General features: G+C 39.4%; 2 protein-coding genes across 3 annotated transcripts in view; both read left to right on the top strand.

Moving 5' to 3' along the window:
- The first annotated feature begins 4,776 nt into the window (after positions 1–4,776).
- On the top strand, positions 4,777–5,823 carry LOC110585892 (NAD(P)H pyrophosphatase NUDT13, mitochondrial-like). The gene is given in 3 exon segments (XM_044913135.1): positions 4,777–5,195; positions 5,197–5,429; positions 5,432–5,823. Coding segments are annotated over 3 exon segments (1,044 nt in total).
- A 7,025-nt stretch (positions 5,824–12,848) lies between these two features.
- IPO5 (importin 5) overlaps positions 12,849–24,916 on the top strand; it is a 42,186-nt gene continuing 30,118 nt past the window's right edge. Inside the window, exons 1-3 of one of the 2 annotated variants that reach the window (XM_021696049.2) lie at positions 12,849–13,012; positions 19,126–19,206; positions 21,667–21,859. In XM_021696049.2, coding sequence (XP_021551724.1) covers positions 12,923–13,012; positions 19,126–19,206; positions 21,667–21,859 — 364 coding nt within the window. In that variant the 5' untranslated portion in view covers positions 12,849–12,922. Of the gene's footprint in view, positions 13,013–19,125; positions 19,207–20,652; positions 20,703–21,666; positions 21,860–24,916 lie in introns of those variants that run through there. The other variant, XM_021696050.2, reaches the window with a different exon arrangement.

Genomic DNA, 24,916 nt, shown 5'->3' with positions numbered 1-24,916 from the left:
CGATCAGACCACTCTGGACACTGTCAATTGCTGTAGTCCAAGCCACCTTATTCTCTGGCCTGGAGTACCACAGTGACCTCCTCATGCTCCCCCAGCCTCCTCACTCCCTCCTACTGTTTTCTATATTACTCCAAAATCACCTTTTATAACTGTTTAAATGTTAAATGATCTGTTAAAACCAGTCATATCCCTTACTTAACCCGTTCCACTTAGAATAAGTCATACTACTGAAGGATTACAATGCCCCCGGCGATCTGGCCCCTGTTTGCCTCTCAGCCCTCCCCTCATGGCTTACTCCTCTCTGGCTGTACCCTTCTTTCCTCTCTGGAATACACCAGACTCCATTTTGTCTTGGGACTTTTACACTTGCTGTGTCCTCTGCTGGAAATAGGAGTTTCTCCCATTTCTTTAATCGTCTCATCTTTTAAGTCTCTGCTCAAGTATCTCCCCCAACGTAGCACCCAACTCCACCCAGTCATTCTTGACCCACTATCTTCCTTTTACTGGTCACCGTATGAGCTATCTAATCTACTCAGTTGACTTTTTTATTGTCTGGCTTCTTCTAAAAGATAAGCTCCATGAAGTTGGGAACCCAGTCCTGCTCACTACTGAATCTCCACGAGGAGTGCCCACTGCCGAGAAAGTGCCCAATAAATATTTGCTAAATAAGTGAATAGGTAAAATGTTAAAAAAAAAAAAATGCTAACACAGTAAAGCGTGGCATAAAGCAGTACAATACATAGTGTGGATGGAATTAAAGAGTATGAACTATATTATGAGGTTCCTTTTGTTTCTACTTCATTAACTACAGACAGCTAAGACTCTCTCCTGCCAGTACATGAAAATTTGAGTTGTAGATTGATGTCACAATTGATATTCCACTGTGAATGCCATCATAATGCATGAGGTAAAATGTGCACATCATAGTATCTAAACTGTGAGATGCTTGCTATAAATAGCAAATGCATGGAGAGGAAAATAGATAGACTAAATCATATCAGTATCTCTCTAGTCCCTTTCCTCCAAAATAATGGCTTAGGAATGCTCAGGTTTGAAGGTGAGGAATGCTATCATCCGTGTATTCTGAATTGAATTAAAAACAGTGTGAAAATAGGAAAAAAAACAGTAATTGAGGTCTGGATCAATTTCCTTCAGATCACTAAGGAAAAACAGTTTTTAAAATAAGAGCTTTTTTGAGATATCATTCACGTACCATAAAGTTCACACTTTTTAAATATATAGTTGTTTACTCATAGAGTTTCGCATCCATCACCACTGTCACATTCCAGAACATCTTCATCGCCCCAAAGAGAAACTAGCAGTCACTCCACCTTCCCTCCCTTCCCCTCCAGGCCCCTGGCAAACACAAATCTACTTTCTGTGTCTATGGATTGGCTGCTTCTGGACATTTCACATAAATGGAACCAAAAAATATGTGACTTTTGTGTCTGGCTTCTTTCACTTGGCCTAATATTTTTAAGGTTCATCCACGTTGCAATATGTATCAGTACTTTGTTTCTTTTATTGCCAAATAGATATGCCACATTTTGTCTATCTATTCATCAGTTTATGTATATTTTGGATTATTTCCACGTTTTGGCTATCATGAATAATGTTGCTATGAACATTCATGTAAAAGTTTTTGTGTAGACATATGTTTCCATTTCTCTTGAGCATGTATTTAGTAGAATTGCTGGGTCATATGGTAACTTTTTGCATAACTTTTGAAGAACTGCCAAACTGTTTGTCAGCTTGACTGCACCATTTTATGGTCCGATCAGCAATGTGCCCGGGGTCCGGGATGAGGGGTCCCAATTTCCCCACATCTTCATCAATACTTGCTATTGTCTTTTTTATTATAGTTATCCTAGCAGTATACCCTTTTTTGGTTTTGACTTATATTTCCCTAATGACTAATGACGTTGAACATTTTTAACATACTCTCTAGCCATTTGCATTCATGTATCTTCTGTGGGGAAAGGTCTATTCAAATGTCTGTTTTGCCTACTTTTTAATCGGGTGTCTTTTCGTTATTGAGTGTAACAGTTCATTATATATTCTGGATACAAGTCCCTTATCAGATATAGGATGAGCAAATATTCTCTCCCATTCTATGGGTTGTCTTTTCACTCTCTTGATGGTTTCCTTTGAAGCACGGAAGTTTTTAATTTTGATGAAGTCCAATTTATCTTTCCTCTTTTTTTTGTCTTTTGTAATTTTGGTGCCATATCTAAGAAACCATTGCCTAATCAAAGGCCTTATGCTTTCTTCTAAGAATTTTACAGTTTTATCTCCTATATTTAGGTCTATGCCCCATTTTGAGATTTGCATATGGTACAAGGTAGCAGTTCAGCTTCATTCTTTTGCATGTGGATATCCAGTTGTACCAGCAACATTTGTTGAGAAGACGGTTCTTTCGCATGAATGGCCTTGGCACCTGTATTTGTCAGGGTTCTCCAGAGAAAATGAACCAATAGGATATATATAAAGAGATCTATTTTAAGGAACTAGCTCATGTGATTATGGGGACTGGCATGTCTGAAATCCTAAGGGCAGGACAGCAAGTGTAAATTCAGGCAAGAGTTGATTTTGCAGTATGGAGTCTGAAATTTGCAGACCAAGCCAAAAGGTGTTTCTATGTCCTGAAGCAGAAATGCTTCTTCCTCTGGAAACCTGCCTTTGCTATAAAGGCTTTCCACTGGTTAGATGAGACCCACCCATTATGGAGGGTAATCTACTTAGAGTCAACTGATTGTAAATGTTAATCACATCTACAAACATCTTCACAGAAACATCTAGTGTTTGACCCAACAACTGGGCACCATAGCCTAGCCAAGCTGAAACCTAAAATCAACCATCATGGCACCCTTCTCAAAAATCAATTGACCACAAATATAAGGTTTATTTCTGAAGTCCTCATTCAAGTTCATTGATCTTTGTGTCTATCATTATGCCACTATCACAGTGTAGCTTTATAATAAGCTTTAAAATCAAGGTGTGAGTCTTTCAACTTTTGTTTGGTTTGAGATTATTTTGGCTATGTGTAGTCTCTTGCAATTCATATGACTTTTAGGATCAGCTTTTTCTGAAGGAAAAAAGCAGTTGAAATTTTGATAGGTATTGCTTAAATCTATTCCTAGTCTGTTGAGTGTTTTTATCGTGAAAGAGTGTTGGATTCTGTCAAAAGCTTTTTCTGCATCAATTTCGATGATCATGTGGTCTTTATACTTTATTCCATTAATATGGTATATTACACTGATTGATTTTCTTATGTTATACCAACTTCACATTCCTAGGATAAATCCCACCTAGTCATGATATATGATTCTTTTTATATGTTGCTGAACGCAGTATGCTAGGATTTTGTTGAGAATTTTTGCATCCATATTTATGTTGGTAGGCAGTTTCCTTGTGATGTCTTTGGTTTTGGTATCAAGTTAAAACTGGCCTCATAGAATAAATATTCACTCTGCTTCTAGTTTTTGGAAGACCCTAGAAAGGATTGGTATTAATTCTTCTTTAAATGTTTGGTAAAATTCCCCAATAAGGCCATGTAGCCCTGGAATTTTGTGGGAAATTTTATTACTAATTCAGTCTCTCTGCTTGTTATGGGTCTATTCAGATTTTCTTTACTTTTTTTAAGATTCTATTTATTTATCTGAGAAAGAGAGCAGGAGCAAGCAAGCAGGGGGAGGAGCAGAGGGAGAGGGACAAGTAGACTCCACACTGAGCATGGAGCTGGATGTGGGACTCCATGTCAGGACCCTAAGATCATGACCTGAGCCGAAATCAAGAGTTGGACACTTAGCCAACTGAGCCACCCAGGCACCCCACTATTCAGATTTTCTATTTCTTCTCAATTTCATTTTGTAGTTGTGACTTTTTAGGGATTTCCATTTCATCCATGTTATCTAATTTGTTAGCATACAACTGTTCATAGCATTTCATTATAATTTTTTTATTCCAGAAAGTTCGGTATTAATAGCCCCTTTTATTTTTAGTTTTAGTAATTCAGTCTTTTTTTCTTGATCTAGCTAAAGGTTTGTCAATTTTGTTGATCTTTTCAAAGGAACAGCTTTTTTTCCTCTTGGTTTTTTAATTCTCATTTCACTTATTTCCTTTCTCAGTTGTATTATCTCTTCTGCTTGCTTGGGTTTAGTTTGCCCTTTCTCTAGTTTTGAAGAAACTAGGTGACATTATTGATTTGAGCTCTCTTTTCTTTTTTACCAAAGATGTTTGCAACTCTGAAGTTTCCCAAGAGCACTGCTTTCACTGTATCCCTTAAGTTTTGGTCTCCTGTGGTTTTGTTTTCATTCATCTTAAAGTATGTCCTAATTTCTCTTGTGATTCCTTCTTCAACCCATTTGTTATTTAGAAGGGATGCTGGCCCACTTATTTGTGAATTCCTCAGATTTCCTTTTGTTCTTGATTTCGAATTTCATTTCACTGAAGATGGAGAACATACTTTGTATGATTTGAGTCTTTTTAAATCTACCAAGACTTGTTTTATGGCCCAACATGTGATCTCTTCTGGAGAATGTTCCCTGTGCACTTGAGAAGAATATGTATCCCGTTGTTGTTGGATGGAGTGTCCTACAGATGTTTGTTAGGTCTAGATGGTGTATAGTGTTCTTCATGTCTTCTGTTTGTTGTTCATCTTCTGCCTAGAGGTCCTATCCATTATTAAGAGTGGAGATTGAGAGGAGTTCCCTGGTTTCTGCTGATTCTTGAGGCCTAGGAAGGCACCCTCCCCCAATGGAATTCAAAGACCTGACAATGTCCCTGTATTGTGGAATTGCTTGCAGGAGAAAATCTTTTTGGTACTTTAGGCTGCTGTCAACTTATGTCACTAAGACCCGGTATCTATTTGAACTGAAGGAAGATGATGATGCATGTAAAAAAGCCCAGCAGACAGGAGCATTTTATCTCTTTCATAGCCTGGCTCCTTTGCTTCAGAAATCGGGACACCAACACCAGGCCTCCAGGCATAGCCTACTAGAGTTGGAAAGGCTCCTGGCAAGGTTTGGACAGGACACACAAAGAATAGAAGACTCTGTGCTGACTGGATGCTCTGAACAGCATGAAGCGTGGTTTGCTCTGGATCTAGGTCTAAAAAGCTCCTCTTCCATAAATGCTTCCTTACAGAAACCAGAAATGGAGACAGAGCTCAAGGGCTCTTTCACTGAGCTGAGGAAGGCTCTTTCAGCTGAATACAAAGGATGCCTCCTTGCTGACCACGGCTCAGGCTCTTCTCCGTTGGCATGATGCTCATCAGTTCTGTAGCAGAAGCGGGCAGCCCACCAAGGAGAATATGGCTGGCAGCAAGCGTGTGTGCCCTTCCAATAAGATTATCTATTATCCACAGATGGCTCCTGGGGTGATCACTCTGGTGTCAGATGGGACTCGATGCCTGCTTGCCCGCCAGAGTTCCTTAAGGGAATGTATTCTGCCTTGGCAGGTTTTTGTGATATAGGTGAAAGTCTGGAAGAGGCTGTCCGGAGAGAAGTTGCAGAAGAGGTGGGATTGGAGGTGGAAAGACTGCAGTACTCTGCATCCCAGCACTGGCCCTTTCCTAATAGCTCACTCATGATTGCTTGTCATGCAACTGTGCAAGCAGGGCAGACAGAGATCCAGGTGAACTTGAAAGAACTAGAGGCAGCTGGCTGGTTCAGTCATGATGAGGTAGCCACAGCCCTGAGGAAAAACAATCCATATACTCGGCAACAGTATGGGACATTCTGGTTGCCCCCTAAGTTAGCCATTGCCCACCAACTGATTAAGGAGTGGGTGGAAAAGCCGTCCTGCTCTACCCTGCCCGCTTAGCTCAGATTGAGCCACCTAGATCAGTATCCTGGAGGGGCATAAATGAGATCAGTTGATAAAGGGGAGGTGACCAAAGGCCATCTCCAACTTTATACTAAGGCAGAGCGAGGATGAATATAGCAGTGTAAGGAAGTTCCTGTTCACAGGCAATCAAAGTGCCAAACTGATAATGACACTTGTCGAAATCAGAGGGAAGTTTGAAGCATTAGTTTGGATATAGGCCCCCATGCACCCATTTTCACTGTCTTGGAAGCAAACATCTTTTGGCATGTATCTCGTTAATGCTGGGTTTACACTAACTGCCAAAATGTGCCTGGTATAATTTTAATTTTATCTTAGTATTGAAGATACATAGCAAATCTCAACCCACTACTGAGTTACCTTTCATCCTCATAGGACTAAGAAAAAAGGCACACTATAACATTAAAACATTCATGTACAGGTATTTTGTACATGGTATTTAAGTAAAAGCCTTATTTCTTTAAGGCATCTGAAGGGATGAAGAAAGTGGGAGCCAAGGTCTTCCTCAGAGTACTCTGTAATAAATCAGATGCAGTGATGTTCTGCTGGGGTAATTGCATCCCAGTGGGGCTTAAGAGAGCTATGTCTTTTGCTGTTACTTGCTCAGCTTGTGACCCAAGGAAAAGATGATCACTTTGCCATGTCTGATTTCCTAAATATAAAATGGTCACTGCCATTTGCATACTGTTAAGTGTTGTAACTTCAGCTAAGGGATTAATGAGAGCGAACCATTTCTTGTTTTATGGGATAAACTAAATTTAGGATTGTTCATCATTCACGTATGTCATTCTATACCTTGTCATAAGGGAGAATTTATCTAGAGGAAATAAAATAAATTTACACACACACACACACAAAAGAGTGGAGATTGAAGTCTCCAACTATTTTTTTGAATTTCTCCCTTCAGTTCTGTCAAGTTTTGCTTCATGTATTTTGGGGCTCTGCTGGTAGGTACGTGTGTATGTAACTGCTGTGTCTTCCTGACTGATTGACGCTTTGATCATAATAAAATATCCTACTTTGTCTTAGATAATTTAATCTTAAAATCTATTTTGTCTGATACAGGATAGCCATTTTGGCTCTCTTTTGGATACTGTTTACATGGGATATCTTTTTCCGTCCTTTTATTTTCAACCTACCTTGTTCCACAGAAAAACACTTAAAACTAAATTCTTCTGCTATGTATATTTTTATTTCAGGTGTTACAATACAGTGAATGATGGCTTTTAAACCATTCACCACATTTAAATGAAAATCAACATAAAAAAAATAAAAAATAAAAAGAGTTCTTCTTTCCCCCAGCTCTTAACTAGTTCTTGATTTAACTTATAAGGATTTATTCTAGAGGATCAAATTTGGAGTCTTACTTTCTAGAGGTTCACAAATCTCTTTAATGTCCAACCAGCAGGGAAAGGAAATTCCTAAGCAAGGAACACTGCTCAGGAAGTACTGTACCATGTCTCCAAATCCCTGAGAATCAAGTCGGAAAACTGGAAGCAACAGAAAGCACTATAAGGTAACTTATTTTCACTTTGTTGACAAGTCACTTCCTAAATCTAAATTAACAAAGTATGTAGGACACTTGTGTATAGCTAGTTGGTTATTTTACTCTCTAGCGAAGTACTGTTGAATAGAAATAACATGTGAACCACAAATGCAAGTCACACATGTAATTTTAAAGTTTCTAATAGTCATATTTTTAAAAGTAAAAACGGAAAAATTGTTAATGTAGTTAATAATTATCACTTATTAATAAGTAAAATTAACATATTTTATTTAACCCAATATGTTATCATTTCTGCATGTGATCAACATAAAATTGTTAATTATTCCTTTTTTTAAGATTTATTTATTTAGGGCACCTGGGTGGCTCAGTCGGTTAAGCATCCGTCTTCAGCTCAGGTCATGATCCCAGGGACCTGGGATCTCAGCAGAGAGTCTGCTTCTCCCTCTCTCTCTGTCCCTCCCCCTTCATGTGCGCTCTCTTTCTCTCTCTCAAATAAATAAGAGAGAGAGCAGGAGTGGGAGAGGCAGAGGGAGAGGGAGAGAGAGAATCTCAAGCTGACTCCCCTCTGAGCACGGAGCCAGACTCAGGGCTCCATCTTACAACCCTGAGATCATGACCTGAGCCGAAATCAAGAGTTGGACACTTAACCGACTGACCCAGCCAGGCACCCCAAAATTGTTATTCTTAATTTTCTACTAAGTCTCTGAAATTTAGTCTGCACCTTACTCTTAAAGCACACTTAATTTCAAACTAGCTACATTTCAAGTGATCAATAACCACAATGGCTAGTGGCTACCACTCTGGACAAAGAACTATAGCATTTAAAACTGAAAATGGCCTTAAAATGCTCTATTTTGATCACATCAAACTTAAATAATTTTTTCTTAACCACAATTTATTATACATTGCTATAACATGACTGCTTATATAATAGGAGTATAAAAACATAATAACCTAACAAGTAGATGTACAATCAGAATTAAATTTACAAATCTTGGAGGTTTCAATCTGAATCAGTAATGACAGCTAACATTTATTAAGCATTTACTCTGTGCTAGGCACTATGCCAAGTATTTTAACACATGGTGGAAGGTACTTCTGTTATCTCCATTTCATAGAAGAGGAAACTGGGGCTGAGAAAGTTTAATTAACTTGGGCAAGATCACAGCATGCAAGTTGTAAAGTCAAAATTATTTGAATTCTCATTCTGGCTGGCTCTTGGAGCCTGTGATCCTAGCCTCCAAACTCTACACCTCCCTAAAATGTATCCAAAAACCTGCAGAATTCAGTAATTTTCATATATAAAACTATGAGAGAGAGAAACAGAAAAAAAGCAAAAGAAACTAATCGAATCCAAATATCCCCTGCTTGTCTTCAATTTAACAATTTGCTGACTATTGGGTGCAGTACCCTTTGGGAATATGAAGGTTTCACTTGCCCCTGGTTGGCATGCTCTGACTGTAACAGACAGCTTCAGACAGGGGTTTGAAAGTCTTGATAAAAAGCAGCTGAAGAAATGTAAACAGTTCAGCATTTTATTTTCAGCAAACAACTTTTCTCAACAGTTCTCATCTCTTTTGGGGCTCTTATCTAAGCAACAAATAGCATCAATATTAGAAAGAGTTAGAAATCTTATTTATCAGTCCAATGCCTATTAACTATCCTTAATCCATCAATGTACTATTTTATTCTGCATAATTGGGAGACTAACAGAAAATATACAAATACACTTTCTACACACACAGTGTGATGCATACATCCATATCACATGTAGCTGTCTGAGGTCTATTCCTTATTTAATCCTAAAATCCGTCTAATTAATAATAGCTGATAATTATTGAGTACTATACAGACACCATGCCATGAGAATTTACAAATATTATCCTAACTTTTACAATACCCCTATGAAGAAGTGTTATTCCCCTTTTACAAATGAAAAAACAAAGCCAACTTTTTTCATTGTACCAAGTTAACTATTAATACAAACACCTGTAAAGAATACCATCACCTCATACCTGTATACAGTTATAGATTATAATATTTTCATTTATATTATTTAAACTGACCCTCATAATAAGTTGTGATACAGAGAGCACATGTGCTTACAACTACCAGGACAAGTAGTTGAGGTTCTTTTGGAGTCCTGGGGCAACTTTTAAAAATTTACAGATTGCTCATTTGGGAGAATCTTATTTTATTTACACTCAGCATCCAATAAACCAGAAATGACAGACAAGACCAAATTCTACTCCAGCTGAGAGAAGCTTTCACAGGGTTTTTAAAAGTCTAACTTCTCCAACCACTCCCATTAACATGAAAACCCATAAAACCAAGAGCAGTACCTGAAGAAGATTCTGATGCTCTCTTGTTAAGGAGTCTTGCCTCCTGTATTATGATAAATAGGTCATGACCAGGCTGTGCAGTACCTTCTGACGAACAACAAAAATCCCAAATTACCAGAGCACCTTGGTGGCTCAGTCAATTAAGCACCAACTCTTGATTTTGGCTCCGGTCATGACCTCAGGGTTTGTGAGATCGAGCCCCAAGCCCCATGTGGGGCTCTGCACTCAGCGAGAAGTCTGCTTGAAGATTCTCTCCATCTGCCCCTCTCCCTACTCCCTCTCTCTCTAAAATAATCTTAAAAAAGAAAAACAAAAAACTAAATTACCTAGATTTCATGTCCTAGTTGAGAGAAACTTCAAGTCTTCCATTTTCCCAACCTCACCCTTTTTCACAAGGGGTTGTAAATGCTCTGAGCAAATATGCCCCCAGAATTTAATAGAGGTAGAGTCAGGTCTAATAAGCTGAAGTGAAAGGTATCAGGAGCTGGCTGTTCACAGTTAACTGGGCCAAAGCAATGACAGCTAATCGGGAGTGAACAAAACTTAAGGTTTTCCACCCCTCCATTTCATTTCCAATTATAATTTAATGTCAGAACTGTTGTGATTAATATCATACCTTAACAGCCATTATTATTCCATTTTATAGATGAGAAATCGAGGCTTAGAGACATTAAGTGCTCACTCAAGTGCACATAAGTAGTAAGAGACCAAATACCCAAATTCACTCAACTCAAGTTCAAGGTTATTTACCTTCCAACATCTAATCTCCTTGGGAAATAAACCTATATTCCTGTGGGCTGCCATTATACAATATCCGAGCTATTTTCTTATGGGGAGATAATACTCATAAAACAAACAGGACTCTCTCCATGGGAAATGGGTTTCTAAGTGCCATAAATTCCCAAAAGGCTGAGCATTAGGAACTCTCCAAACTGGCAGGCCTGCTGTTGAAAATGCAGTTCCCACTTTGGAGGCTTCCTCGGCACCAGAACTAGTCTCAGTTGTCAGGATGGCTGATAATCACCCCAAGTTTACAGAAATTTCTCCCATTTGGGGATCTCTTTATTCCTTACCCTTAAAAATCTCCTTCCCTTTTGACTGGAAACTTACAATATTAAAATAAGGGTAGGCTGACATTTCATATTCTAGCAGTTGATGTCACCATTAACTTGTTTTATTTATAACCTGAAATAATAAGTTTATGCTTTGCCTCACCAAAAACACAAGCTCCCTACCTTGACATATCTGTAGACTTACGTTGGAATTTCTATTATTTAATAATTATTAAACAAATATATGTAATCTACAGAGTCATTGCCAATAAAACACATACCACAGATTTTTAAAAAGTAACTGGAGATCAGGCCATACCTAAGCAAGCCTCTAGACAGGTCATCTTATTTCCCTGGTAACCTAGTCATAAAATGGTTTTGGTAAGTAATTCCCAAAATCTTAATAATTTTGAGTGAGGAAAAAGACTCCTCAGAATCCAGACATGACTACTGCTGACCTAAATAAATAAATATCAAGCAAAAAAAAAAAAAAAAAAACAACTACCCCAAATTAATCTACATAACGGTCTATCTTTAAAGAAATAATGTGTCATAAGAACAATAAATTGTCACATCTAAGAAACATCAATTCTACAAAGATAGGTCTGTAGACCTCCTGTCGAGAACGCATCACTGACACAGCTAAAACTTTCTAAGGGAGTCTTCTCCACCAATTCGTTAGAATCCTTTAAAAGATCTTGGCTGGTAATCACAATTGCATAGCGATCCCGGGGTCTCAGCCCAGAGATTCTGGACCCACTGGCCTGGATTCTAAAATACAGCTAAAGCTTAAAATCATTCACTTAAAAGCAAATGTTTTAAGTAAATTTCCAGAGAGCAGAACTTCAGGATAGCCAATAGGAAATTAAATTCCCTACGGGCTGCCCGAAGTGTAGTACTCTCTCACCTAATGTGGAACCTCCTTCCTACCACTGTCCTTTAGAGGCAAAAATGAATTCTTTTCTTCACTATCACCCTTAGCTCAAAACACTGGACTCGGTAGGGGCTCAAGAGAAGTGCCCTTTGATTTAAACACTGATTTCTCCGATTTGGGCAGCTCCAGTAGTAAAGGAAGATTGGGTGTATTGTTCATGCTATTGAAATCAGGTCTCTGGGCCCCTCAGTACCGGTAGGAACCCATAAACATTTAGATCAGCTCTGCAAACCAGTGTTGCTTTAGGGAGGGGTTCTCTCTCCCAACTCCTCCCGATCATTGAAAGAATGGGACCCCAAAACAAGGAATTCAAGGAATAGTCTCGGATCCTGGGTGGGGAGGGGCTGGAGGCACATGCGCTACGTGGACAACTCCCGAAGACCCTGGGCTGGGGAGGGGAGGGGAGGGGAGGGGAGGCCTGGCGGGAGAGCCCAGGGCTGAGTAACACCTCTGCCGGACAAGCCGAAGGTGTGAGTCACTGGTGAGCACCGCGGGAGGAAGGGGCGGCTTGAGTCATAGTCCTGGGGGAGGTCGGAGGGTCTGACAGATGAAGAAGCCTGTGAACCCGGGAGTGGAATTTAAATGGGAAGTGGGCTTCAAAGGAGCTCCTCCCAGGGGAGTGGGGGTTTAGGGTTCCAGAGACCTAGGGGGCTGGAGCTGGGGGGCACTCCTCGGGCCGCGGGGAGGGGCTAGCAGGCGGCAAAGGAGGAGGCCGGACAGCCCGCGGCGCCGAAATCTCCCGCGCTCTGAAGCTAGCCCCACCTCCCCAGCCGGACCTCACGCCCCTCGGCGCGGCGCGGCGCTGCGCGGCCCGCCAGCCAGCCCCTCCCGCCACCTTCCCGACGTCACCCCAGGCCCCAGCTGGCCGGCAAAGTCCCCGCCCCACCTCGCCCGCGACTAGCCGGGCTGCCCGCCGCGAGTCGCCAGTGACGGCACTGCAGGGTGCGTGGCCAATCGGCGCGGCCCCGGAGGAGGCGGCCTCGGCCCCGCCTCCCGCGCCCAGAGCCAATGAGAAGCTGGCACTGGGGGCCGCGGCGGGGTGAGGGGTCGCGAGGCCCCGCCCCATCCTCCCCTTTCCCCTTTGCCCCGCCCTTTCCCGCCCGGCCCCCCCCCCTCCCCAGCCCCGCGCCGCCGCTGGTGCAGGTCCCCGCGCTGGGCCCGCCCCCACCCCTCCCGCCGGCCCGCCAGCGCGCCTCACAGCTCCTGTCTCCCCTCCCTCCTTCTCTCTCACACGCCTAGCGCAATGGCGGCGGCCGCGGCGGAGCAGCAACAGTTCTACCTGCTCCTGGGAAACCTGCTCAGCCCCGACAATGTGGTCCGGAAACAGGCAGAGGTAACCGAGCTCTCCACCCCCGACTCCGCGCCCGGGCCGGCGCGCAGCCCTTCCCCCGACGCCGCCCCGCCGGGCCTCGGCTGCTCAGCCGTGGCCGCGCAGGCCGGGCCGGGCGGCGGCCGCGCAGCCCACGTGTGAGGCGGCCCGCGGCTTCTGGCCGTGCCCCCGGGCCCTTCCGGCCCTTGTCCCCGCGGCGCCCGGCGCCAGTTACCACCCCGCCACCCCTCGCACACACGTGCGGCCACTCCTGACACGCTGCCCCCGCCCAGATGGGGAAGCCGGGCGGCGGGGAGGGATGTGGGGTGTGGGGCGGGCCCGGGGTTCCCCTCGCCCCTTTCCCGCTTTCTCCCGGTGGGATCCTCCCCCGCCCTTCCAACCTCGGTCTCCACCCAGCCTAGCCCTCCTGGTGCCCCAAACCCCAGCTGCTCCCTGACCCATCACCTCTGTATCTCTCCTGTCCTCGTCTTTCCCTCCCTCCCCCATCCCCTCCTTTTGAAATGTGTGTCTTCTCTTGCTTTTCCACTTACTTCCGTTTAGTCCTCTTTTTCTTGTCTAGTTCCCAGCATCGGAAGCTGGATTTCCCTCTCCCTTCCACCCGCCCACGGTTTTGTGAGTTGCCTTTAGGGTTTCTTTCCAAGCACCTTCCACCTTTATTCTTCCTTCGGACAAATTTTCTTTGATCTCTAGAGATTTGTGGTCTCATAACATAACTGCGGATGTCCTGGGACTTCGTTGTTTAAGTGGGCCAGTGCCACCATATGTTTAAGTCTTTAATTTCATTAAATCTAACCTGAATCTCTCTCTCTTTTTTTTTTTTAAGCCACCTCTGGCTTCTGGCCTCCAAATTGTGGAGCTGTGGATATATTTTCAAGAGACAGTATTTCAGATGTATCTGCAAGTTCCTTTACCAAGTAGCAGCAAGACACACGTAGTTCAGTATAAGACTAATGTTAATGCTGTCAGTGTCGAGACCACGATATATACGGGAGACGCTAAAAGGGAAGGGCAGAAACTTTCTAGATTCTTTTAAGTGCATTATAAGAACCTGTCTTCAAACTTGATTATATGTAGAGTTCTCTGCCACCACGAGATTAAAGATTTTTATAAGATTCAGTGAAGGATGTTCAGCCAGATATTTTTACAGAGCAGAAATTTATTTTACATGTGGCTGATGAAATTGGGGGACAAGTCCTCTTGTCATGAATTTTATACATGTCTTTAGAATCACAATGTTGTTAATATTTACTTTGACTAGATTAAGATATGCTGGCTGTGCTTAGTGGTTTTATAATATGTAACGTAAATACAATGGAAGTTCAGTTCTGTATGAAAAAGCACTTTAAACAATTACTAACTTTAGTCTAATGATTTTTGATTCATGTATTATACATGTGATATGTGTTCAGGGTAAAAATTTAAACAGCGCAAATCGTTTTTTTTTCCCATTCCCCAAAGACAACTACTTTTAAGTGTCTTGTGAGTAGTCCCTGAAAATATCTTTACTAGTGCAAATGTATACATTCATTTTTACATGAATGGGCCTTTCGTACGCATACTGTTGTGCAACTTGGATTTTTCACTCAACATATTTCACATTGCCACATAAGAGATTTTGTTAAAGCAGCTATGTAGTATTCCATCATATGGATGTATTATTTATTCAGTCAACCTTCCTATGAATGGACATTAGGTTTCCATTGTCCTCTTAAAAATGGGAATACATGCATACCTATCTTTTCAGACTTTGCCGGGTTTACTTGTGGAATACTTAAAAGTAGCATTTGTCCTTGGAAGTAATGTGCATTGATTAGTTGCATCAGTTTGCACTCCTGTCAGAGGGATGTGATGATGCCTATAAAAACACTTTAATGCATTTTGCTAACTCTGGAGGTAATTTTTCACCAAAATAAGTTCTTAATCCCAACCCATAATAGAAATTGCCATGTATTACAAAGCAGAACAGCATTGTAATTAGTAAGCGAGTTTAATTCTCCCTCTTCCCTCCAGTTGCTTAAGTCTCTATTGTCAAGCCTAGTGGGGAATCTCTTTTCTATTGAACTAAATACCAGTGTCTGGTTCAGCTTGAATTCCAATTGGTGCCTGTTGTAAATCTTTTATCACTTCCATCACTTTGGGGATAGTTAGGAGCATTCAGCACATTTTCTCATAAAGAACAATTGAAAAGTACAGTTGACCATTGAACAACTCAGAGGTCAGGGACACCAGCCCCCACACCCCCGACTCCCCAAAAACTTAACTAATAGCCTCCTGTTGACTGGAAGTCTTACCAATAACATAAACAGCCAATTAACACATATATTGTATGTTATGCATATTATATACTATATTTTTACAACAAACTAAGCTAGAGAAAAAATGTTAAGAAAATCAAAAGCAGAGAAGAGACATTCCAGTACTGTACTGTATTCATAAAAAATCCATATATAAGTGGACCCGCACAGTTCAAACCCATGTTGCTCAAGGATCAACTGTACTGTTAGTCTCTATTCCTATCATTCAGGTAGTACATTTTTACTTTCTTTGTATATACCGGAAACATATTAATATGTAAATTAGGTATTATAAAATAGAATATTCTTTTTTTTTAAGATTTTATTTATGATTTTATTTATGTATTTGACAGAGAGAGACACAGCGAGAGAGGGAACACAAGCAGGGGAGTGGGAGAGGGAGAAGCAGGCTTCCCGCTGAGCAGGGAGCCGATGCGGGGCTTGACCCCAGGACCTTGGGATCATGACCTGAGCCGAAGGCAGACCTTAATGACTGAGCCACCCAGGTGCCCCAGAATATTCTTAATTTGACACCAAAAAAGGTAAATGTTAGAGGGGAAGTTTCCTGGTCTCATATAACACAAAGCTGGACTGTAAATAGAGCTTCTTAAGAAAGCAAAATATTATTTGAAAAATAAATAGCTGCATATAATGATATTTTAATACCCCTTTTTTTTGCCTTATGAAATGAGCTGTTTATAAGTAATCAAACTAAATTAAATGGAGTATTACTGTCTGAAATAGCATATAAATTTTTTTTAACTAAAGAATTGGCAAAAGGTCAGTAAATATCTTTGTAATTTACTCCGTCAAAATAAAAATACTTAATTGAGGGCGCCTGGCTCAGTCATTAAGCATCTGCCTTCGGCTCAGGGCATGATCCCAGGGTCCTGGGATAGAGCCCCGCATCGGGCTCCCTGCTCTGCGGGGAGCCTGCTTCTCCCTCTCCCACTCCCCCTGCTTGTGTTCCCTCTCTCGCTGTGTCTCTCTCTGTCAGATAAATTAAAAAAAAAAATCTTAAAAAAAAAAATTTTAAAAATACTTAATTGACACAAATACCAAACTGTCGAGTAAGGTGACTTCTTTTATATTCAAATGTGAAATCAAGTACAGTAGAAGACTTTTATTGTAATATATTGAAAACATTAAAGTTCTTCAAAACTTTTAAAAGTTTTTAAAACTTCCATTGTATAAACAATGTGGTGGGCTTTATATTTTATTTCTGTTAAATTTTCAAGGATTTTTTCTCTTTAACTTTACAAAAAATGTTTCTGATGCTTGAAGAAATGATTTCAATTCCCTAAGTCTCAAAATACAATAACATGAATAAACAATTGAGTAAGTAGTTGACAGGTAATACAAAGTTGAATGTCCATGGCATTCATGACTAGACATTTTTATGACATAAGCTTAAGTATTTTATTAATCATATGCATGGATTTTACATTCTTATTTTTTCCATTGACTTTGTTTTTCATTGATTCTAATATAGAACTTCATTAATGAGATTTTAATTGGAGGAAGGTAACATTGAAAAATGTACTTGGTTTTTGAGGAACCAGGGTGTTTACTAGGTAAAACTTGTCCCCTCTTCATATGCAAGGTAGGCTCATGATAAGTATTTATGGAATGAGTGAAGTAAGTACTTACTAGCATTTCTTCTTTGTGGGCAGGAAAGGGGGAGGTGAAATCTGCTTTACATTGTGTGATTGCACATGGTGAAATCAAATGGAGTTGAAATTCTATTTGCCGTGACACTGGCAACATTCACTGAACCTGCCTGGCCTGGTGCTAGGAATATTCTTAGAAAGAGTCTATATTTTTATATAGTCTTTATGTATGTGTTCTTTGTATTTGCTGCACTCCAATGTTCTGGGAATACGAGGAGAAAGAGTTACCATCCCTGTTTTGGTGGAACTCAGTCTGTTTAGGCTAATAACTTGATTTTAAGGCTGTTCTTTTTGCCAAACTATTATCCTTGACCAGTGTTACGGTGTAAATGTAATACAATATCTGGATTGCCACAGTGGAACATAACAAATGGGGAGAACCCTCTCTCAGGAATCAGATGTCACTCATAACTAAACTCTTTCTCCATTGACTTTTAATTCTTTATGGAATAGAGTTCAGTATTTGACTTAATGTTTGTAAGTGTCTACTAGAATTAGCATAGTAGAACTGTCAAACTTATAGTCCCAGCTGGGCAAGGTTTTCTGAGAGTGATATCCTAGTAAGGAATTTTTTTTCTGAAACTTGATTTAGACCACTGGAAATGAAAGTGTTAAACATTTATAGCAGCTAAGATGGGTACAAAGAATAAAAAGGCATTTTTATGTCCTGTGAGAGACTGTTTAAATGAAAAGGCCATAACCCGTCTTTCAGTCGCATTCATAAAGATTAAGTGAGAAACCTCAAGGTACATATCCATTTTTGCAATCATCTTATGAATATCTACATAAATTACCTCATTTCTGTCTACATGAATCCAGACCATCTTCTCTCCTCAGCTGTAAATGCTTGTCACAATTTTCTGCATCATTGTGTTCCTGTGTGCTTATGTACTTGAGAAGAACTTGAGGTTGTAGGAAGATTTTGAATTCTCCTTTCCCCCACATGTATTCTTCGGATTGAGATATGTTTGAGAAGTTTGAGAACTGTGTAGCACTGTATAAATAGAACTGGTTGGTTGGTGGAGTCAGACAGATCCCAGGAGTGAAACCCGGAAAGAGCGTTCAGTGCTAAGGAGATTTTGAGTACAGCTGGCCTCAGAAAACCAGAGTTCTTTCTACTGCTTATTGTATGTGACCTTGGGCAGGTCATTTCACTTCTGAGCCTTTATTTCCTTATCTGTCAATATTTCAGGGATGCCACAGAGCACTTAATAAAAGTTATAATAAGGTAGATGTGAATTCAGGGAGACCCTTTGTTCCCTCCCTTGTCCTTGTCACTTCTGTCCAGAGAAACCAAGTAGTTATAGGGGTGGTAGCTCTTAGAGAGCAGACAAGGTAAACGTCTTCTTGGGGAAAACAATTCCAAGTGTATTTCAAAGAATGATGTATTTTCCGCAGTAAAAGACTGCTCTTGTTAGAATTGGTATAAGTGCACCTGACAATCCATATTTGGATTAGTGTCAACTTTTTATTGTTAACCAATTTGTTCTCATTTTACATTATTCATGGAGAAGGAAAGAAGTGCCCTGACTCACAAAACCTAGATTTAAGTCTCCTGGCCATATTCATTTATTTATGTATATAAGTTTTAGTATAATCCTTGCTTGAAAGAAAAAGTAGCATAAAGAATTTGAATACTTTCTTTCCCTTTCTTGGATTTACTTCATCTGAGATATGTCTGTGGTGGTTGTAAGTAGTGGTAACTTGAACCAATTCTACATCATCTGATCTAGAAAATGTTGACAAGATAAGTAGTTTTCCATGATGTAAAGGGATATTAGGTGAGCACTTACTTTACAGCATGGTAGCTCAGGTCACATTTAAGAATTTTTTGGCCCTCTTTCACCTCTTTCACCTCACAAAACCTTTCAGTTTTGTTCATAAAAGAAGCAAAAGTTGGGAAAATGTGCACATACATTAGAAAAACCTAAGAGCTAAAGGTGGAAGGGAGCTTGAAAGTCACTCTCTGGACATACTTTCCTAACCAGCTGAAGTGTATTTTGTGTCACGGGGAAATTTTACCAACAGACCTAGATTACATGATTTCTCGTGCATGGACCTTGCCCAGTCTTCGTTTCATTTCTTTTCACTCATGTGCTCATGACATTTTTTTAACATATTCTAACCTTAAACGTTTTTCTTTCTCCTATAGGAAACCTATGAGAATATCCCAGGCCAGTCAAAGATCACATTTCTCTTACAAGCCATCAGAAATACAACAGCTGCTGAGGAGGTACTAATTTAGTATTTGAGAATATGACATTATTACAAAACAAGTTGGGTATTAGATGGTGGTCCGTGTGGGTAATGAGAACTGTTATTTACTGCATAGATGTTACCAGAACTTTGAACTTAGTATTTGCTAAAAGCTATTTTGCAGTTACAGTTTTTTTGAGTACCCTGTATTAAGAATGAAATTTCTTTTTTCTGTGTCAGGTGATGTGTCCAGGATATTTAAGTTAATGGTTTTCAAATAATTATATAAAATTTTATTAAATTTAAGTGATTTCTGTAGCTATAAAAAAATTTTCTTCCTTGAAACAATTCATTCTAAGGGAGGAAATTAATTCATTCTGTGTTGTAATGTGTTTTGCCAAATGTTTCTGAGAAAATATGTATTCTGTCTTTAAAATTTTTATGCTTTATAGTCGTCTCTAAGTAGTGAATATATGCTAAAGATGTTTAGGAACAAAGAGACACTTTGTTGAATCCTTTATAAATCATGGTTTTTAGCAAATGACCTTGTTACTATGCCAAATTCAAATTTATTGTTTCTTATCGCTTTTCTATGCATTTAGTGGATTTTTTTTCTTCCCAAAAGTAATATCCTTATATATATTAAATGTTAAGTGAATGTTTTCTTTATTTTGGAAAATTTGTCAAAATATCCCAAGTCTAGAAAACCAATCCCACCTCTGAAACATGGAATTGAGAATTTGTAAAGTGAGGGAAGCCTGGCCGGCTCAGTTGATAGAGCATACAACTATTGTTCTTGGGATCATGAGTTCAAGCCCCACATTGGGCATAAAGATAATTTAAAAAGGGGGGGGGGATTTGTATAGTGAGACTTCTTTACTAATATTAAAACATGATGGAAATGGAGTCACACTAAACTTCCACATAGTATTACACCTGACTTCTTGTGGTCAATTAGTTTAAATTGGCAATTTGAAATTCTTTGGTAATGCTTAGAAAACAGTATAAAAGTGCCCCAGTTTTTAAAAATAGATGACAGAAGGCGCTTCTTCACCTTTGTATTCTTTAATTCAAAATGAGTCAAATATGAAGAACAAACATAAGTTAAATCTCTAAAAACAGTTGGCTATTTTAATTATGGAAGATTGAATCAAGTTAGTTATGACCCGGTTTTTTTTTTTTTAAGGTATTATTTATTTGAGAGAGAGAGAGAACTCACGAGAGAGAGGGAATGAGCAGGGGAAAGGGGCAGAGGGAGAGGAAGAAGCAGACTCCCCGCTGAGCCCAATATGGGGTTGGATCCCAGGACCCTGGGATCACACCTGAGCCGAAGGCAGACACTTAACCAACTTAGCCACCCAGGCACACCCACTATGAAACAAATTTTAAAGCCAAGAATAAATACTACTAAAAACTATCGAATTTTATTTTAAAAAACCTATATTGAACCCTTTTTAAATCTTGATTTGATTTAGGAATTAGATGATTGTGAACTAGCCTCAGGATCTTGATTGTGGCTTCATAGTTGTCAATGTAAGTGTGAGAACTGCATAAACTTGAACTACTTTTACAGGGATTTTAACCATTTTGAATCCTTTCTAGAGCATTAAAGATTTCTTTAAAAGTTTGCTCTTTGCCAAAAGTAATTCAAATAAAAAGATTCATTGAAAAGTGACTTGAGAAAAAAATTGGCACGTTTTATTTGTGTAGCTTAACTCCTTTTTTTTTGGTCACAGTCCCATACTGATTATAGTGATAATGAGTTGCTGCAGCCCGGAAATGAAAGAAAACATGAAAAATTGGGTTTAATAGTTTCAATGGCCTATTGATTTAATATGATAAAATTTTAGAACGGTATTTGTGTTTGGGTAATCTAAGGGAATATTATACAGAAAATGCCAAACTTAAATATATTGTACAGATTTTTAAATGGGATAAGTATACACATTGAGATTGATTAGCACTTTTAGGCATTAGAAACTTGTAATGTTTGTTTGCTCAAATGAAGCATAAAGATAAATGGATTTGATAGCATGTTATCTAAGAGGCTAATGAAAGGGCTGTGATACAGCGAGATAGGCCAGGCTGGGAGTAAGATTAGGTACACTAGAATGAGAGCCAGATGGAGGAGTAGGAAAAGAGCATTCTAAGGGTTGCAGTTTATATTAATTTCTTTTTCTTTAAAGAATGTATTAAAAATAGAAATTAAAGACAGTTTCATCATTGCTAAGATGTTTCCTATTTGTAATCTGATGTGTTCAGAGGTTTTTCCTTTGCTATGAACAAAAAATAGCTTTGGGGTAGCATTTTCTATACAGTAGGCTAATGTGATAGAGTTTTCTGTATTTTACCTATTTAAAAAAAAAATCTAAGTGCTTTTGAAATGAATTGTAAAAATAGAATAGTAAAATACATCAATGGTAGAGTGAATGTAGTTTGTTGGAAATTTTTTTCTCTTGTAAGACACCAAGTTATTAACCACGTTATCCATTTATAGGCTAGACAAATGGCTGCTGTTCTCCTAAGACGTCTTTTGTCCTCTGCATTTGATGAAGTCTATCCAACTCTTCCTTCTGATGTTCAGACTGCCATCAAGAGTGAACTACTGATGATTATTCAAATGGAAACCCAGTCTAGCATGAGGAAAAAAATTTGTGATATTGCTGCAGAGCTGGCCAGGAATTTAATAGGTGTGTATGCAGATACATTCATTATTATGTTATAGAAGAAAATGAGTATATCCTTTTTTTAAGTGGAGTCTTCTCAAAGGAAGATTCGCAAGTACCTGAGTACCATTTATTCTGTTTGAATTGAGAGTGATTATGGATTCTGCATTTAGAGCCAAAAATTACAGATGTTTGTGGAGTATAGTCATAACACCTACCTGTTGGTCTTCAGAACATCTGTATGGAGAAATAATTTTGTAGTTTGCTTAAAAATTGTCAGTTTTATTTCCTCCTTAATCTGTAAAGTTTTGAAAGCACAGTGTAATTTACAACCTACTTTGTAGATTAAACTTGCCAACAGAAGTAAAAATCAGTGGACTCCAGGAGCTCTTGCTGTTACATTTGTGTATTAGTAAATTATGCACATAGGCTATTATACCACTATACCATATACTTTATGAAATACCCCCAAAATATTTTTAAACAATGAAATAAAAGGAAAATCACTAAAAATGCATTTTACCAACCATCAAAACCCTTTTTGGTCACACTAAAAAATACTAAGTAATTGAATATGCTTTGTTATTTTTTTTGACAGATTCAGATATGATTTTTTTTTAAAGATTTATTTAGGGGCACCTGGGGGGCTCAGCCGTTAAGCGTCTGCCTTCGGCTCAGGTCATGATCCCAGAGTCCTGGGATCGAGCCCCGCATCAGGCTCCCCACTCCGCAGGAAGCCTGCTTCTCCCTCTCCCACTCCCCCTGCTTGTGTTCCCTCTCGCTGTATCTCTCTCTGTCAAATAAATAAATAAAATCTTAAAAAAAAAAAAAAGATTTATTTATTAGAGAGTTGGGGAGGAGGGGCAAAGGGAGAGGGGAGAATCTTAAGCAGACTCTGCGCTGAGCATGGACATGCCCAGCACAGGGCTCAATTTCACAACCTGAGCTGAAACCAAGAGATGCTTAACCGACTGCACCACCCAGCCACCCCATTCATAGATATGATTTTTAACTGAGTTCATATTAGGCAGCATTTTTAAAGGTTGAAAAGGATGCCTCACTAAGATAAGGGCTAAATGGGAAAATATTGTTGGTGTGCTTATTAGTTAATCATGACACTAATTTTTTTTTAAATTTAATACTTAGTTAACATATAATGTAGTATTGGTTTCAGGAGTAAATTTAGTGATTCATCACTTAAATACAACACCTAGTGCTCATCACAACAAGTGCTCTCCTTAATACCCATCACCCATCTAGCCTATACCCAGCCCACCTCCCCTCCAGCAACCCTCGGTTTGTTCTCTATAGCTAAGAGTCTCTATGGTTTGCCTCCTTCTCTGTTTTTATCTAATTTTTCCTTCCTTTCTCTTGTGTTCATCTGTTTTATTTCTTAAATTCCACATATGAGTGAAATCATACGGTATTTCTCTCTCTCTGACTTACTTCACTTAGCATAATACACTGTAGCTCCATCCATTTCATTGCAAGTGGCAAGATTTTGTTCTTTTTGATGGCTGAGTAATACTACAGTGTGTGTGTGTGTACCACATCTTTATCCATTCATCAGTCTGTGGATATTTGGGCTCTTTCCATAATTTGGCTACTGTTGATAGTGCTGCTATAAATGTTGGGGTGCACGTGCCCCTTTGAATCCACTTTTTTGTATCCTTTGGATAAATACCTAGTAGTGCAATTGTTGGGTATTAGGGTATGACCCTAATTTTTTAATCTCCACTACCAATAATGCCAAAATTCTTGTTCAAGTCAGTTGACTGATATCAACCAATTCTTAAAAATATTCCTGTACGTTAAATTTTTTACTTTAAGTTCAAAACTTAAAGTAAGTTTTAACTTCACTGAAGCCTTTAAATTTGAATTTTTAGGTAGCCTAGAAAATCTCTTTTCACGTTTTTTTAAATGTGCAGATAAGATTTTTATAGGTGACATCTAATTCAAAATCACAATAATGGAAAGGTTTCCAAAATGTTTCAAAGTGCTCTCTCCATAGATTTTTTTTTTTTTTAATAGAGCTTTCATTCCCCTTGACCCCCAAGCACGATCTTTATGTTTAAAGGGACTGATTAGGGTATTTTTTTTTTAATGTCAGCTGAGTAGCACATTTGTCATTTCAGAAAAGTTCAGCAAATATGGAGGGAAATTTTTTTAAAAGAAAAAGTGCATACATAACTCATTTGTAATTTCTACAACTCTTAAAATTCTCTGTGACAATATGATTGTTGAGTCTTTTAACTGGTACAGATTTGTGTGGTCGCTCATTTTTATTACAAAGTACCACAAAAATTCTTTATTTCAAAATCTTGTTTAAAAATAAACACCGGGGCGCCTGGGTGGCTCAGTTGGTTAAGCGACTGCCTTCGGCTCAGGTCATGATCCTGGAGTCCCGGGATCGAGTCCCGCATCGGGCTCCCTGCTCAGCAGGGAGTCCGCTTCTCCCTCTGATCCTCCCCCTCTCATGCTCTCTGTCTCCCATTCTCTCTCTCAGATAAATAAATAAAATCTTTAAAAAAAAAATAAATAAATAAACACCTTAGTAGCATGAGTACTGCTCTGGGTCCTGGGATTCCCACTCCTGGGTCTTCTCCAGTTTGAAGGCATATTTACAGTGTTTTGGCTTCAAGACCTTGATACCAAATATTAACTTTGCCTACTTTTTAAACTCTTTAATAGCAATAGTATATATAAATAAATAAAATCTTAAAACAAAAAAACCCACAAGGGCGCCTGGGTGGCTCAGTTGGTTAAGCGTCTGCCTGCGGCTCAGGTCATGATCCCAGGATTCTGGGATCAAGTCCCACATCGGGCTCCCTGCTCAGCAGGGTGTCTGCTTCTCCCTCTGCCCCCCCCCCACACACTCTCTCGCAAAAATAAATAAAATCTTAAAAAACTCTTTAATAGCAATAGTATAAATAAAAGATTTAACCAATCAAATAGTCATAGTGCTGCCTTTTCTCCAAATGCTATTCCTTAGAAATAACCACTGCCGATAATCTGTGCTTATGTAATCCAAAAGCACAGTTCCTTTTTACAAGATTAGATTGCCATGTTTATGGGTAAAGA

The sequence above is a fragment of the Neomonachus schauinslandi genome, chromosome 3 (assembly GCF_002201575.2).
Source record: "Neomonachus schauinslandi chromosome 3, ASM220157v2, whole genome shotgun sequence".
Lineage (NCBI taxonomy): Eukaryota > Metazoa > Chordata > Mammalia > Carnivora > Phocidae > Neomonachus > Neomonachus schauinslandi.
Note: the sequence above shows the minus strand (reverse complement) of the source record. Positions and strands in the feature narration are given on the sequence as shown.